We start from the raw sequence: 16,582 nt of genomic DNA, 5'->3' as shown, positions 1-16,582 counted from the left end.
TTTTCTTTTGGGTATCTTTATCCAAGAACACTACAAAATACCCTAAGAAAAAGAGAAATAAATACAAAGGGCCAAGTCACAGAGCAACAAGGAGGACATGGAACAAGCCAAAACTGGTGAAGCTTTAAGGGATGTGGTGGCCATTACACATAGTTGCAGTAGAAGTAGACACACTCTTTCCAAAACAAAAGAATTATGAACAGGTACGTTCCTTTCTCTTCCAATCACCATTGAACCTGCCCGCTATTTTCTTTGTTTTCGTGTACAGTTCTCTGTATTTGTTCATCATTTTTTAATTCTAGTCTCTCAATATATCTGCAAATATGACGCTAATGGCGGGATGTATGGATGCTTCAACTTTTTTTCATAGATTTCAAAAAACCCTACCAAATCTTGTTTTCCCGCCAAAATTTTGATCGTCGAACCCAATCGCTGATAGTTAACTAGTGGTAGCCGATTACTTGATTTTATGCCATCTTTTCGTGTTCTCGAAATTATATGACCTGAGATTTATTTTTTGTTTAAGATCCTTATAGCTTGGTGTGATTTTGTTTTCTCTGGCGAAAATGGAACCAGGGTGATTGCATTTGGTTAATAGGGTTTGAATTCCAATTTATGGCAGGATGTTGGGTGATAGCTGATGTGTCTGAGTTGCACTAGACGGTGCTGCCGAACGGTTTGAAAGGGAAGGGTTACATGCTAGACTTTGGATTCACTTTGACTGTGTAGGAAATCTTGATCGGATTTGAATGTGCTTCAGTTTTGAAGTTATATTAAATCAAGTATTTGGATACAGAGAGTTGGAGTAAGTTGTGGGGAAATGAGGCTGCAGTTTGAGCTCTGGATGTTACAAAGATAGAAAGAAGTCTGCTGAGTTCAGAAAACTCAGAGATTCTTGATCTGAGGAAGGAAGCTGAGTTTACCTACACATCTAGGTTTGGCGTGCAGGTTGTAGTGCTAGGATGGTGGTGACAGGAATGGAGCTAGCAATTGGGAATTGCTATGCGAAAATTCAGCAAAACGTGTGGTAGCATCTTGTGGTGGTCGTGAATTGGGTTGAAACTAAAAGGAAACTGCAGTCATGTTGTCAGATGAGCTCATGAATTGTGTTGGCTTTGACGAAAATTCAATTTCAGATTTTTCCAAGAGAATATTTGATATGAAGAGTGATAGGATGAAGAGTGGGGTTGTATTTCCTCAAAGAAGCAAGAAACTCCAGGATATTGATCATTGCACCATAAAAAATGAGGATATAAAAGTTATCGATCCACCTTCGGTCAAGGAAGCAAATTTTGTCCCGGAGAGAACGCAGAAACCGATGTTGGGATTGCTTAATTGGCTGAAAGATGTTGCAAGAAACCCTTGTGATCCATCAATATGTTCACTACCAGAAAAGTCAAAATGGAAATCACATGGAAATGAAGAGGTTTGGAAACAAGTTTTGCTAGTTCGAGAGGAATTTTTTGTAAAAAGACGAGTCGATGCAAGTAGCGAGCAATCTTTCTTGCAGGTACTTTACATAAATTCTTAAGTTGTTTATATTACATCTTTATCCATATAAAGAATCAAATGCTATTTATATCTGTGCCTGTATGAAGTTCTGTGTGTTCTCATTGTCCCATGATATATAAGTTGATTGTAGTATTTTTCGAACTGCTTATAGTATTTTATTGTTTTTCATATCATTGTTCTGTCCATCTTGATATGATTTTCATACTATGCATTTTGATTGGTATCCCTTTACATCTTAAATAGTGTTCTGTTCCTTGTAAACTGCAAAGATTCTCATTGTGAAGGCCAATATGGAACTATGTCATAATCTTAAAATGTATCATCGAGTTACTACAATAATTTTCTTTCATCTGATCTATAGTATCTATCTAGTTTAGTTGGTTATTTAGTATTATGAACCTTTGTATCTCTTAGGAATTTCTGTAGTGTCCTTTCTATATGTTTAATGGTTTAATGGTCTTGTGTGAATATAAAACTATAGAATCCTTCATATCAACTCAGAATATTATTTATCTCTGTATGAAGATACTATGAGTGTTAGCTGTTTAAAATTATGGTTCCCATATTAAGAAGAAATGAAAGTACTTTAGATGTCGATTTAACTATGTTCTTTTGTGGCCAATAGCTTGAATCTTCGAGTGTACATTTGATTTTTGAACTGCTTGTAGTTCGTGTGTGTGGAAATGTTTTTAGGTCCTTGTGAACATTTTTGAAAGGTACTACTTTACTAGAAACACCAAGCAAAACTCTTCATTATTTTTATTAGAAGTATTTTAAACTAGGAAATGCAAAATAGTAGCTACATTGTGATATTTACAGATTCTTTTTTATTTTATCAGCTATCAAAATTTGTAAAACTATCCCATAGGAAGTATATTATTTTCTCTAAAATAAGTGTTAAATTATTATTATCATAAATAGCTTTTGGGAAAAATTCATGTTTATTCCCTATATGTAACCTAGTGAAGTAGTATGATGGTTAAGTTTTTATTTCGTAAAATTGAATCTTGAGCTTAAATAAGTGATGAAATTGGTTCCTCCAAATTAATTAGAAAAAATNATAAAACTCAAATATCAAACATTTATGAATTACAACACATCACTAACATCAATTATAAACATCAAATATTCTTAATCTTCTTAATACTCTTGAGAGTAGGATAGGGTTGGGTTGGGTTGTAACCCTGTTTTCGGATTAGTCAGGTTGGCCCGACCCAAAAATATCAACTCTCAAAGTGATCCAAATTTTTTGATTTTTCAAAAATTCAAGCTAACCCAAACTAGAAAAATAAAAATCAACCCAACCCAACCCAACGTTTATGATTTGGATTTGATATCTAGAGTGGTCGGGTTATCAGGTCATATAAACACTCGTAATCAACCCATTTGATTGAATGGGTCGAACTAAAAAACAAAATCAAAATTTAAAAAATCCTCCCTTCAAATATTATTAAAAAAAAAAAAAAAAAAAAAAAAAAAAAAAAAAAAAAAAAAAAAAAAAAAATAATATGGAACTATGTCATAATCTTAAAATGTATCATCGAGTTACTACAATAATTTTCTTTCATCTGATCTATAGTATCTATCTAGTTTAGTTGGTTATTTAGTATTATGAACCTTTGTATCTCTTAGGAATTTCTGTAGTGTCCTTTCTATATGTTTAATGGTTTAATGGTCTTGTGTGAATATAAAACTATAGAATCCTTCATATCAACTCAGAATATTATTTATCTCTGTATGAAGATACTATGAGTGTTAGCTGTTTAAAATTATGGTTCCCATATTAAGAAGAAATGAAAGTACTTTAGATGTCGATTTAACTATGTTCTTTTGTGGCCAATAGCTTGAATCTTCGAGTGTACATTTGATTTTTGAACTGCTTGTAGTTCGTGTGTGTGGAAATGTTTTTAGGTCCTTGTGAACATTTTTGAAAGGTACTACTTTACTAGAAACACCAAGCAAAACTCTTCATTATTTTTATTAGAAGTATTTTAAACTAGGAAATGCAAAATAGTAGCTACATTGTGATATTTACAGATTCTTTTTTATTTTATCAGCTATCAAAATTTGTAAAACTATCCCATAGGAAGTATATTATTTTCTCTAAAATAAGTGTTAAATTATTATTATCATAAATAGCTTTTGGGAAAAATTCATGTTTATTCCCTATATGTAACCTAGTGAAGTAGTATGATGGTTAAGTTTTTATTTCGTAAAATTGAATCTTGAGCTTAAATAAGTGATGAAATTGGTTCCTCCAAATTAATTAGAAAAAATTTCACGAACCAAACCAAGAAAACTACAATTCACCAAAATAGTCTCATTCAACCCCAAGGACTACAAAAGGCCAATTTGATAATTATATAAGCCCTAGCGATTTGATTTTTTGTTTATGAAAAATAAGCTTATAAATTATACTTGTTTCTCTTTATAATCATTTGGTTCTTTGTTTTTAAAAATTGTATTTTTTTTTTCTCATCATTTCTCTACAATTGGTTTCATCATTCTTAAAAAAAATGTTTGAATTTTTCAACCAAATTTTCAAACACAAAAACTTGTTTTTGAAAGTTTGTCCTCATGGTACTTATAGGTATTGTAATTTTTTATTTATTTTTTGCAATAGTATTTGTTCCCTACTTTTTTTTTTTTTTTTTTTTTTTTTTTTTTTTTTTTTTTNGTTTTTTTTATTAATTTAATTATTAGTATTTTTGTTTTATATATATATTTTTTTTTCTTCCTTCCTTTTTATAACATGTTCGAAAGCTACTATTGGAAGTTTGAGGTCCCATTTGACATAAAATTTAATTTTATAACTAATGAATCAATTTATTTTCAAAAACTTTGAATATGTCATAAATATGTTAAACACAAAATTCAAAATTCAAAAACTTCTTAAGACACAAAATTGTAGTTTCAAAGACCTATTAGACATTTCTTAGACACTTTTTAAATTTTAAGAATCTTATAGGCATAAACTTGAAAGTTAAAAAATTATGCTTCTAATCTTTTAGACATGTACTTGTAATTTCGTAGACCTTTTGACATTGGGCAGGCGTCAGCCCCAATACATGGTCTTACCGACTTTGCGGAGACCTGTGTTTTTTGGTAAACAGTCTCTCGGGCTTGGTCATTGTGACCCCCCTTTGTTAGGAGGCACCCTTTCTTCCAAAGTTAACAGGGCTATTTTGCCGATTTCCTTAGAGAGAATTGTCTTGCGCCCCTAGGTATTCTCTACCTTCCCACCTGTGACGGTTTTGGGTACAAGTACCCTTTTTTTTAAGGTCGTTCGAGCTTTTCTTGGGAGTATGATATGGATTACTTCAGCTCCATAGCGCCTAGTACCAGTGGATTAGAGTAATGTGTTATAATGATGTCTAGGTCAAGAATTGAGAAGAATTGAATAAGTATGGTATCTAGTGATAATGATAAAGTGAGTGTGAGAACGAGTGATAATGATTTTTTTTAAAGGATAAGTTATACAAAGAAGAGGGAGGAGAGGCCTCCCTGTCTCTCAAGGACTTGTTAACCTCGCAACAACATGATAAATAAACATATTACAGAAGAAAAAAGGAAGGAGGATGAAATTAGGGTGTAAGGGAAGCCATTGGCAGGATTCGGAGTTGTAAGGCTGGGTAATTACTATTACCAAACTTAACGTCTTTGACATAATTTATTATCAGGTTCATTTGATCTTCCCTATTTTGCAGAGAAATCAGAGGATGCATCCTTGTATGTATGATAACGATACGGTTCCAATTTACAATCTTAGGAAGAGATTAAGCATTGACAAGAAGGTTCAATCTCAAGAATCTGTGTCTAAATCAAGTGATTCTTCTCCTTCAGATTCATCAGACGAGTACAAGCCCGTTCTCCTAGGGCCAGATTATCAAGCTCAGATACCAGAATGGAATGGTGTGATATCCAACAGCAATTTGAAGTGGTTGGGAACTCAAGAATGGCCTTTAAACTTAAAGAAAGGAAGTAACAGAAATCCCGTTGAAAGGGATCCCATTGGAAAAGGAAGGCGAGATCCTTGTGGATGCTTGGACGCTGGTTCAGTTGGTTGTGTCAAATTTCACGTTGCTGAGAAAAGGCACAGACTAAAGCTAGAGTTGGGCGCTGCGTTTCTCCAATGGAGATTTGATCAGATGGGCGAAGATGTTACATTTGCTTGGAAAGTAGATGATGAGAAAAAGTTCGAGGATATAGTGACGTCGAACCCTCCATCTCTCGGGATATGTTTTTGGGATGAGATTGTTGAGTCATTCCCTTCTAGGAGCAGGGAAGATCTTGTTAGCTACTACTATAATGTCTTTCTTTTGCGTCGTAGAGGACACCAAAATCGGGTTACACCGAACAAAATCGACAGTGACGATGAATCAGAATCCGGGATTACAACCAATGGATTCGGACACGAAGTGCATAACTCACCTGGCTCCATTTTCTACTCTCCCAAGAAGCCACGGTAAGCTTGAGGTATCGCTTGAAAACGGATTTTGACAAGTACGTACCTATGTTGATAATGTGATTCTGATTTGGAAACAGGCATTTTTTATTTTTGATCTTTGTAAGGAAAGTGTGAAAAGGAAAATTCTTGTGTGTTACATGGAAAGTTGCAGTTGTAATCTGTGGAAGATGGAAGGAAGTCAATGGGACGAATACGTCGTGATTTACCAACAAATTGTTATGAAAACGGGCTGTTTTCCGAGGCTCAGATGTTCGGTTGGTTTTGATTAATTGGTTTGGCTAGATTTTGTCTCCAAGAAATGAGGAGGATCTTGGTCGTAAGGGCCTCTTAAACAAGGCAAATAGGTGTAGTTGGGAAGAGGATGCCATTTTGTTCATTACAAAGGTTTGATTCTTGTATATTTGCTCTCTCATGTTGGCTTATGAAAAACGTACAAGCATGATGCTTTAAATGATTAAAATCACCGTTTAAATTCTTTAGTGGTGGAATTTGTTTTTGTTTGTGTTTTTTTTTTTTTTTTGTTATTAAGTTAGGCATAATCAACTCATTATAAACACTATTGTAATCACTAGCTATTGTATTACGGTTTCCCTGGTTTTTGTTGCATTTTATACCTATTTACTACATGTTTGAACTTGTCTGCATTAGTTGGGTAGGCAACATTTGCAAGTTAATCGGTCAAAAGACTTTTTTTTTTTCTCTACCGAGATAAAAATGAACTGTTCAGAACATAGGTTTGGTAGTGTCGGTAGTGTTAGGAATCAACTCAAGAGAAAACTTTGCGATCAATTCAAGAAAAGGTTCTGGCATCGACTCACAGTATATCAAATAATAAGGAATCACTATAGAAGAAGTAAGTTTAGTGTTTGATCGATTCTATGGATATCAAATGATAAGGAATCACTACAATAAAGTAAGTTTAGTGATTGATGGAATATCTCAAGGCAAAAACACTTGTTTGAGATTCGAACTGATTCTAAACTGATCATGTTTAGCTTGAATGATTCTAAACATACCATCTAAATTACANGTGTTTATAAATATATTAAACGAAACAAAAAAACGGGTCATCAAAAAATAAAAGTGTAAGAACACTTGGCCTTAATGATAAGAAATCACTCCAAGGGAAAATAAGATTTGAATTATTTTGTTGATCAAATATCTAAGTCATAAACACTCGTTTGAGATTCAAATCACTTCACAAGTAAGATCGATCATGTCAAACTTGAATGATTGTAAACATGCAATCTAAGCTACATGAAATTGTAAAGAAACTTAGTCATTGGTTAAAGAAAATCACAAATGCTCTTTTTACTAAAAGAAGTTCAGATATCAGAAGCTCGATAACCTAAGATTAAGACTTGAACATCAACGAGCAAGTAAGAACCATTCTAGACTTTTCTTATTTTATACTTGTAGAAATCACTTGGGAAGGATAACGAATGAAGAAAGAGTATTGATCCGTTACAGTTCAGGGGGAGTAAGTAAATGAACCTTCTTCAAACAAACACAGTAAAGGTGAAGAAAGAGTCTGACTCCAGGAGCTAGCTAGCTTTCTCTTTCGTCTTGAAAGCTTCAAGTTCAGGAACCAGAGTGAGTAGAATTCTCACGATCAGTCTGGTGCCAAATTCATGAAGAAGAAGAAGAATCTTCAATCAAATCATAATAAACGTATGTCTTGTCTTTACTTATCGAGTTCAATCAGGTTCATGAATGAGTAAGTAGATTGAATTGACTATCTTGTCCCCGGAACCCTCTGGAACAGCTCTAGAGTCAATAATTTTATATGAGGAATTACTGAACTCAATCACTCATGCCACGACAATCTTTATGGAATGGCAGTTTTGTTGATGCATTCCCGTTGGATTTCTAACCCTAAGAGTAAAAGTTTAAGGAGTATGCAATAATTAAGCTAAGAATTGTTGGTTAAAGACCTAAATCGAGCGTTATGTTCGAGATTTAAGAGACTTTAAAATAACTCATCAAATAACCTCAACTGTGTATGAAACTTTAATTAAAGACTTATTCCAAGTCTCTTTACTACTAGATAACATACATGGTTTTATAAAAATCAAAATAAAGTTTTTACTTTATAAAAATAAAAAATCTTATAAAATCTTAAAATGTAGAGTACATGAATGAAATATCATAAATAAATAAAAAAGCTGCATTTTATGCCTTTGAAGTATGTAGAAATCTTGCATAAATGAAACTTAATAAAGTTAGAATGTTTTATATTGACATGATCATTGTAAATGTTAGGTTTATTAAATATAAATTTAAAAATTTAAAGATATAATATATATATCTTTTAAAATTGAGAAACTAAATAAATACAATGCTAAATTACTAAAATGTCATTACTAAAATGTCATAAAAATCGTTAATACTTTGTTACAAAAATATTTTTCTGACTTTCAAAATCGTTTCAAACAATAACTAATTTTCAAATTGTTTTAAAAATAATTTTGAGTTTTCAAAAGTTTCAAATTTTTAAAAAAAAAAAATTAAAATCAGCTTAATTTTTTTTAAAAATTTCAAAAAAAAAAAAAACGTTTGAAAAATACTCATGAATTTTTAAAAGTAACATTAAAATATTTATAAATAATCTATGAATGGTTGATAGACGATTTTCGTCCATTGATAGTAAGAATTATTTTTAACTTTTCTTTTATAAAGGTAAAAAGGTGTTAATGCTGATTGTACGGGTATTCTTTAAACATAATACTAATACCAATGGTAAAGATATTTTCAACGAAAGATATTATGAAACTTTTTAAAATTTAAGGTATTTTTTAATGGTATTTAAAAGTAATAAAATTAATAAATATAAGATCACATATCAACAACAAGCACCAGTGGTCTAGTGGTAGAATAGTACCCTGCCACGGTACAGACCCGGGTTCGATTCCCGGCTGGTGCATCTAGGTGGGTGGCAATGAAGAGTTTAGCGTTGACTGTGATCTGGGTCGATCACAACCGTCTGATCTATATCTGACGTGTTCATTGGCGCAATCTGAGCTTTCCTTTTTTTTGGCTTTTTTTTTAATACACAAAACACAATTTTTCATTTTTTTTTTATATACGAACATTATACACTATTCTTCCATAGAGTAAGTAGATGAATAATTAAAATATATATATATATATATATATATATATATATATTTATTTATTTATTTATTTATTTACGTGTGTATATGTATATGTATGTGTATTTATAATTCTATTCTAAGAAAAAAATGTAAGTTTTAAAATTAAAAAATAAATTTAGAACGATTCGGTTGAACCAATCTAGTTTTAAGAAAATGATGAATAGACTAAATTCATAATTTTTCATTTATTTGTACCTAATCTAACCCAAATAAATTCATAATTCGATATGTATAATGGAAGATTTGAACCTTCTATTCTCAATTATTTTAATCTGTCGAACTCCAATTAAATTAGGTGTTATTTTATCTTCGATAATTCCTTTTATGCTTCAATTTACCATCTCATATTCAAATAAAATCACATTTTTTTTCAAACTCCACTCCAAAAAAAAACTAATGATAAGACTTTATTTATTTGAAAGTTTTTAGGAATGCTTTTAGATATTTTTTTTAGTTTAAGGGGTATTATTGAAATTTTTGAAAATTTTTGGGTATTTTTAAAGCGGAATATTTTAGGGGTATTTGTAATTTTAAAAGGAATAATTAAATAAAAGATCATATATTAAACAACAAGCACCAGTGGTCTAGTGGTAGAATAGTACCCTGCCACGGTACAGACCCGGGTTCGATTCCCGGCTGGTGCATTATTTAAGTGGTTGGCAATGATGAGTTTAGCGTTGACTGTGATCTGGTCGATCGCAACCGTCTGACCTATCTGACGAGTTGATTGGCGCAATCTGAGCTTTCCCTTTTTTACACACAACAATTTTTTGGGTTTTTTTTTTTTTTTTTTTTTGTTATAAATTATCAACATCTATTTTTTTTAGTTAAATAATTATACAGAATTGAATTGACTTTATATTATATTAATACTATACCATTGTATATTACTCTTCCTTTTCATCTACACGGTTGTCATTCAATGTTACTCCCATTATTTCTATATGATTAACATTACATCAACACACTAACATTGTATAGTATATTGTTATTCTTGGTCGTCTCTTATTAATGGTAGTTTGTGGTCGTTATTCAATGTTGCTCCCGTTCTTTCTATATGTTTAATATTACATCAACACTCTAACATTGTAATGCATATTGTTATTCCTTGTTGTCTCTTATTAATGGTAGGTTATGGTTGTCATTCAATGTTACTCCCGTTCTTTCTATATGCTTAATGCATTTACTAAAATTCTTTCTCCTCATTTCATTTTTTGTATCCCTTCATAGTTTACGAACCCTATACACTATTCTTCAATAGAGTACGTAGATGAATAATTATAAAATAAATGCATGTATATAAATTTAGATTGGTTTGGTTCAATCGAATCTAGTTTTAAAGAAATCTATTAATCAATCCATTTCATAAAATTTTCATTTATCTGTACTCAATTCAATCCAACCGAAATAAATTTATAATGCAACTTAAACCATACAAGTTGAATTGGATTAGGTTAGTCGAGTTTTCTAGTATTTCGTTCCTCTTTTATTTTAAGTTGCTAAATTCAATTTTATTTTAGTTGTTTTGTTTCAATTTAAATTCAATTGTATTTGATTCATCTCTTTAAATAGAAAATCTCATCTTGTGCTTGATCAACTTAGAGTCGGAGCCATTGATTACATGTTTTCATAAATGCAATCTAAGAAAAAAAGGCTAGAAATAGAACTTTGGTTTTTGTACCAAGAGACAAGATAAAAACCTTTAAGGTCACTAAAGTCATGCTTTTATTTGTCAAAGAAGAAATTGTTATAGACATACATTTTAAGTGTTTAAGCTCTTAAAATCACTTAAAACGGAGGTATAAGTATTCACTCAATTTAAGGTGTTAAGTGTCGATTAGAGTAAGTTGTAGGCTCATTCAAATAGTATTCTACTTAAGTCATGCATAACATAAAAGAGTAAGATACGGACGCAAATGGAGGTATAAGTATTCACTCAATTTAAGGTGTTAAGTGTCGATTAGAGTAAGTTGTAGGCTCATTCAAATAGTATTCTACTCAAGTCATGCATAACATAAAAGAGTAAGATACGGACGCAAATGGACAACAAATTATGAATGAATCTTACCTAGTTGAGTAAATTGTGTGTGCATGGACATATTTTTCTTCGGATAGAACCAAATTTGAATCTTTTTTTGCTGGTGTTCTTATGATTTTTCATTATAGCTTACTTTTACTAATTGTTTTGTAAAATCCACAAGATCCTCACCGCAATTTGGTATTCTGAGAACTTAAGTATAAAGTTGCAACTAAATGAATAGCTAGCGAGCATTCTCAAGGAATTGGAAGTTGACCCAATGTTATATCAAAGTTTTCAGTTGACCAAGGACGTCTGGTTCGTCACACTATCACTTACTATAGTTAATTAGGGTGTTGTTCTTCATAGCTTACGTATCTTATGGATCTCAAAGTCCAACATCTTATACTTCTATCTACTTCATCCTTGAGAGTTTCATGACTTTTTTAATGGTGATTGGTGCTCATATGTCAACACTAACATAAATATGAGCTCTTAATGACTCGTAAGATTTTATTTAAATGCAATGCAACGTAGCAAACATAACAATACAAATTCCAAAGTTGAACATATCTACTAAAATGGGGAAAAAAGTGAGTACTTTTTGAGATAATACAACTACAATCAGCATAATTTTGAGTATCTTTCTACCATAAGTTTTGTGGTTTCTATCTACTGCTGCAAAGCCTCTATGTTGTTAGACCAACTCCACCCCTTCCAATTCTCAACTCCAAGATCACTCCGATTGAAGAAATCCATTTCTTTTAGATATCTAATTCGAATCATCTCGATACTACAATAATGTACAGAAATGCTACTATTCAACTCGTTCTACGTAATTCCAAAAGTATTCATACTTGAGAAACGTACCTTGAGATCCATTGCTAGAGGCTTTTGTGTATGGAAAACTTTTGCAATGAGAGTCACAGAGGAGCCAGTGTAAGCGAGGACAATTCCCAGCATCTTCCTCTTTTAGTGCAGCCTCCATCCTGTGCGTTTTAAGTGTCCTCTGAGATTGATATGAAAAATTCATGTAGTAAGCAGCAGTATGGAGATATAAACGCTATATTGAACAAATACACTCCACAATGCAGCTAAAATTCAATCAAATATCAACCATAAGAAATGAAATGGTACGGTCCCAGGAACGTGAAAACGAATTAAACCAGAAAAATGGGGAAGATACTACTGGGATTTGGGGATAGGGTATAACAATAAGCTTAGCAGGACATCAGAGAAAGAGCTGCGTCTGCGTTAAGCAAATGCTGTATATGAGACTTAAAAGAAGGAAAGGTAATTTCTTTTACATGGATGGGATGTTTGTTCTGCACTACCAGGAGGGTTTTACAACCAAATGATACGAGAAACTAATAATAAAGATGACCCCAAGAAACTAAACAATTTTAGTGTAAATAATATTTACATATCGAAACGAATGGACAAACAGGGAATTGCATTGATTATCCAGAGTGCAAAAAAGCTAACAGATAGAGGTCAATATTATGTTTAGAAGCCTGAGTTATTTGGTATAACTATGAGTGAAAAGAAGATGTTCGGCCTCGCCTCATCAAGAAGCATGATGACATCTTTTTCTTCAGTCAGACCAACCAACTCAAAAATCTCCATACATCAATTCTTTGATGGATTGAAAGTATACTATCCGAAAGAAAAACTTTTACTGCATTACTCCAAAGCAAATTAGCCTCAGAATTTAAAAATGCCAGTCCATAAAAAGTTGAGAGTTGCAATGGAGTGCATGCGTGTGTGCATGTGCGTGCGGGGGGGTGTTTTGTCTGCTATTTTGATACCTTACATCATGCTTCTAAGAAATTCTCCCACGAAAAAAGCAACACATAATCATGAATAGTAAATAACGTCACCAACCACCATGCCTCCTCTTCTAGCACCTAGAACAAATTACTACACATTCTTCTACTTGGGTTTTTGATGATATCGTCCGTCTACAACTATAATAGACCCAATGAGTTAACAAAGCAAAAGTGGAACACCCTTGGTTTTTAAAATCCTGATGCCTATATTTTGGAGCTCTATTTCACTTTGAATTTCAAGAAACATCATTTTTACATGCTTGGCTCCAAATTATTTTGCAAAAATGTAACAAGCTAGAAATGAAACAGATATGAAACAAAATACTTTTACTTTACCTTTGGAAAGAATCAAGTAGTCAAAATATTGATGATAATAATAATAATAATAACAACAAACAAGCAAGAAATCAATAACATGGCATCTTCATATGCTACAAAATGCAAAGATGAAAAAATAAAGAACTTTTAGATAATATAAAAAAGTTTATTTGAATGTAAATCCACACCTTAAACTCAAATAGCTTGCTTCTCATACAAGCTAACGGGAGACCTTGGCTTTTCATGCCCTTCTTTGCTCTGAGACTTAGGTTTCCCAGCTTGCCTTGATTCTGGTTTCCAATTAGCTTTTGTCAAAGATTGACCTAATAAGTCAGCAATATCTGTTGCCATCACCTTGGCCTTCTTGACGTAAGGAAAAGTTTCTTCCTTGAAGTGCTGGGACAGCCAAAGATACATCGACAATACTTGATGCTTCGTCTCAAGATCCAATAGCTCCATATCATTTCGAGCAGAACCCTTGGGCATGCCCATTGCAATGTTCACTGGAACATTGTGACTATACGACGAAGCAAACCTCAAAAGATGGTACATAGCCTTCGGATCTCTAACATTAACAGGGGCAAAACAAAAGTTAAAACGATCTGCTAGAGATAATCCTTGGACCTTCTCCAACATATTTGCAACTTTCTTTATATGATCATGTCGGCATAAAAAGTAAGAACCATCTAGACGACAATTTTCACTAAATTTTTCCAATAGCTGACAGAATGTAACATTAGAGACTTGCCCTGCAAATAGCTCAACTTGCTCAAAGCAAGGAAAGAGACCAATCTTTTGAACATCATCGAACGGTTGTTTCAAACATTCAATCAAGTAATCAAGATCATCCAAATTTAATGTGGTTGTAAGTCCATCTGGGTAGCGACTTCCTCTGCGCCCTGCTCTCCCAGCAATCTGCTTAACTTGTGAAGCAGGAACTGGTACAACCTTGTCCCCATTGTACTTTGCCAGATTGTAAAACACAACTCTCCTAATATTAAGATTTAGCCCCATTCCCAGTGCATCACTCGCAACAAGCACATCAAATTCACTATCTTGATCATTAAACAAATTTGCTTGATGTCTACGAGTCTCTGGTGGTAAAGCACCATAAATAACACAACATCGATGTTTGGTGAGCTTCTCAATTGCCAACTTAACCTCAAATATCTCCCTTCTTGAAAAGGCAACAATACAATCACCAGATCTAACATTTCTAAGATCACCTAGTAGCGTTTTAGCTTCAACAACCAATGGCTTAAACCTCCCATAGTGTTGTTCATGCAACTCATCCCCAGTTTCGGAACAGATCTTACGAACAACATTTAGAACACTAGGATCCCCACATAAGTGAATCTCATCAGCTTTCAAGCCAAGCAAAGCCCTTGTCCATGCATATCCTCTATATGAGTCTGACATCATCTGAATCTCATCAACTACAGCAACCTCATACATCTCATCTGTCGACACCATTTCAACTGTACAGGCAATATGACTAGAAAATGGTACAAGTTTCTTTTCTTGTCCTGTGAGAAGGCTACAATAAACACCATGAGCATTCACCTTATCAAACACTTCCATTGCCAATAACCTAAGAGGACTGCAATAAATCCCTTTCTTCGCTTCCATAAACCTTTGCAAGGCATTGTAAGTTTTACCACTATTAGTTGGACCACAATGGTATATAATTTTACGCTTCATTGCTCGTGCAAACGGAAACCAGGTGTGTGGCTTAGTAAGGTCAGCTGAATCAACCATACTTCGAAACCGCCTAATCTCATCTGGAAACTCTTCTAAACAGTATTCAACAAATATTGGAAAAAGGAATTTGACAGCATCATTTGAAGGACCAAGAAACACCAAATACTTCACAACATCAGTAGAACATTTCTTGAAGAAAAAGCTTTGAAACTTATGTACAGCCGTTGGAAAAAATGACAAGCCAATGTAAATACCAAGAGCCTGATTGCTAGCCCAACCAGATTTTGCAAAGTAGCGAAATATCTCTTGAAGAGTTAACCATTCAGATTGTTCTGGCTTTGCACCGCCCCGTCCAACACCACGAAGCTCACGATATAATTCAACGGGATCAGACAATCTGATAGTCTCATAATTCCTCAATTTTGATGACCTTAGGTCATTGCCACCATTTTTAGAATCATCCACAATGGTACCGCAAATGCTACCCTCACTGCAATCATCCCCACCTGTAATCATCACTGAATCACAAGTATCAATCTCAAAGCTAACATTTTTTCCAACATCTGCATCGTACTCCCCAACTTCTACCACATTTGAACCACTTACAGTATCATCATCATTTTCGTTATCTTCCTTGTGCTTACCTATGAATGAGAATCCTCTCACATTGAAACTATTAAAGGCTCCAAACCTTGAGCTCTGAGAAAGCAATCTAAACCAAACTTGATTCGAAGTGCTTGAGAAAGGACGCTCTGGATTACTTTGGAGAATTCTATGATCAACATACTGTCCACTAGAATGTAGCAATCTATTCCATGTAAAAATCCTAAACCGAGAGTCACATTTTCTTGAAGAGGAAATCCTTAAAAGAGTAGTTGCAAGGCCTCTAACCATTGTTAAATTGCAAAATTGCCAATCTGGATTAAAAAATCAAATATTCAATAGAAGTAGAAAAAACAACTATACATATATATAGAACCAAGACAAAACTTGCAGAACCAGACCGAACACCAAAAGAAAACTTCTTAAGGAATAACATATTTCGATCTCATAATCAAAAACTACAATATTAGTATCAAATATTTCAATACCACCACTTACGGGAAATCAAGGGGGGAGGGGTGACAATGGCAGAAAAAAAAAAGAAAAAAGCCCAAAAAGAGAGGAAGCTAGCGGCTACTGAACACAAAAGAAATTGGCGGCAAAATTAATTGCCCGGTAACCTGAAATAGGGCGGCGCAAAGACGGAATCAAGAAAACAAAAAGTCGAAGAAGAAGAAAAAGAAGATTGAGAGAGCATACAACGAAGAAAACGAAGAGGAAAAGGTGAGAATGAGAACGAAATTCCAATGATACCGAGAAAGATAAAGGAAATATACCAATAGAGGGAGGGGGCGGCCCCGAGTCTACAGGTTTTCTACAAGCTGCAACAACGATGAATAGTAGGGGGCGGGTCGCTGTCTGAATAGGCCGTGAGAGGTGGCGGGTGGTCGACGGCGGTGGAGTTATAAAGAGAAAGGGAGGCCTGAACTTAAGATGACATGCATCAATACTAGGGCAGCCATTTTCTTAGAAAACATTA

At 33.4% G+C, this 16,582-nt stretch overlaps 2 protein-coding genes, 2 non-coding genes and 1 pseudogene across 7 annotated transcripts; 4 read left to right on the top strand and 1 right to left on the bottom strand.

The window, feature by feature from the left end:
* LOC111779097 (AT-rich interactive domain-containing protein 1-like) lies at nucleotides 1-6,459 on the top strand. Of its 2 annotated transcripts, none has more exons than XM_023659163.1 (4): nucleotides 1-203; nucleotides 623-1,510; nucleotides 5,220-5,977; nucleotides 6,085-6,459. In XM_023659163.1, exons 2-4 carry the CDS (start codon nucleotides 1,082-1,084, stop codon nucleotides 6,092-6,094), a joined length of 1,197 nt encoding a protein of 398 aa, XP_023514931.1. In that variant the 5' UTR covers nucleotides 1-203; nucleotides 623-1,081; the 3' UTR covers nucleotides 6,095-6,459. The 2 variants fall into 2 exon arrangements, with proteins under 2 accessions (XP_023514931.1, XP_023514930.1); XM_023659162.1 differs by having other exon boundaries at nucleotides 6,058-6,459.
* Nucleotides 6,460-8,832: 2,373 nt separating this feature from the next.
* TRNAG-GCC lies at nucleotides 8,833-8,903 on the top strand. Its single transcript has one exon. It is a non-coding gene; the product is annotated as a tRNA-Gly (tRNA).
* Nucleotides 8,904-8,913: 10 nt separating this feature from the next.
* LOC111779431 lies at nucleotides 8,914-9,004 on the top strand (annotated as a pseudogene).
* Nucleotides 9,005-9,708: 704 nt separating this feature from the next.
* TRNAG-GCC lies at nucleotides 9,709-9,779 on the top strand. The gene has a single exon. It is a non-coding gene; the product is annotated as a tRNA-Gly (tRNA).
* Nucleotides 9,780-11,640: 1,861 nt separating this feature from the next.
* LOC111778990 (DExH-box ATP-dependent RNA helicase DExH18, mitochondrial) lies at nucleotides 11,641-16,565 on the bottom strand. 3 transcript variants are annotated; one of them, XR_002812626.1, is made up of 4 exons: nucleotides 16,380-16,565; nucleotides 13,488-15,917; nucleotides 12,023-12,161; nucleotides 11,641-11,945 (listed from the first exon to the last, which is right to left on the bottom strand). XR_002812626.1 is itself a non-coding variant. In XM_023659013.1 (3 exons), exon 2 carries the CDS (start codon nucleotides 15,892-15,894, stop codon nucleotides 13,495-13,497), a length of 2,400 nt encoding a protein of 799 aa, XP_023514781.1. In that variant the 5' UTR covers nucleotides 15,895-15,917; nucleotides 16,380-16,565; the 3' UTR covers nucleotides 11,641-12,161; nucleotides 13,488-13,494. The 3 variants fall into 3 exon arrangements, 2 of the variants coding, with proteins under 2 accessions (XP_023514781.1, XP_023514782.1); XM_023659013.1 differs by having other exon boundaries at nucleotides 11,641-12,161; XM_023659014.1 differs by lacking the exon at nucleotides 16,380-16,565 and adding an exon at nucleotides 16,102-16,198 and having other exon boundaries at nucleotides 11,641-12,161.
* Between the last annotated feature and the right edge of the window lie 17 nt (nucleotides 16,566-16,582).

The sequence above is a fragment of the Cucurbita pepo genome, chromosome LG17, assembly GCF_002806865.2.
Source record: "Cucurbita pepo subsp. pepo cultivar mu-cu-16 chromosome LG17, ASM280686v2, whole genome shotgun sequence".
Taxonomy (NCBI): Eukaryota; Viridiplantae; Streptophyta; class Magnoliopsida; order Cucurbitales; family Cucurbitaceae; genus Cucurbita; species Cucurbita pepo.
The sequence above is the reverse complement of the archived record's forward strand: the minus strand, read 5'-3'. Positions and strand labels throughout refer to the sequence as shown.

What these genes read in the sequence shown, in the direction of transcription:
- LOC111779097 (XM_023659162.1), top strand. Translation starts at nt 1,082, where the DNA reads ATGTTGTCAGATGAGCTCATGAATTGTGTTGGCTTTGACGAAAATTCA. An exon ending in GCGAGCAATCTTTCTTGCAG is followed by an intron (nt 1,511 to 5,219) that starts GTACTTTACATA and finishes CCTATTTTGCAG; the next exon opens with AGAAATCAGAGGATGCATCC. An exon ending in TACTCTCCCAAGAAGCCACG is followed by an intron (nt 5,978 to 6,057) that starts GTAAGCTTGAGG and finishes ATTTGGAAACAG; the next exon opens with GCATTTTTTATTTTTGATCT.
- LOC111778990 (XM_023659013.1), bottom strand. Translation starts at nt 15,894, where the DNA reads ATGGTTAGAGGCCTTGCAACTACTCTTTTAAGGATTTCCTCTTCAAGA.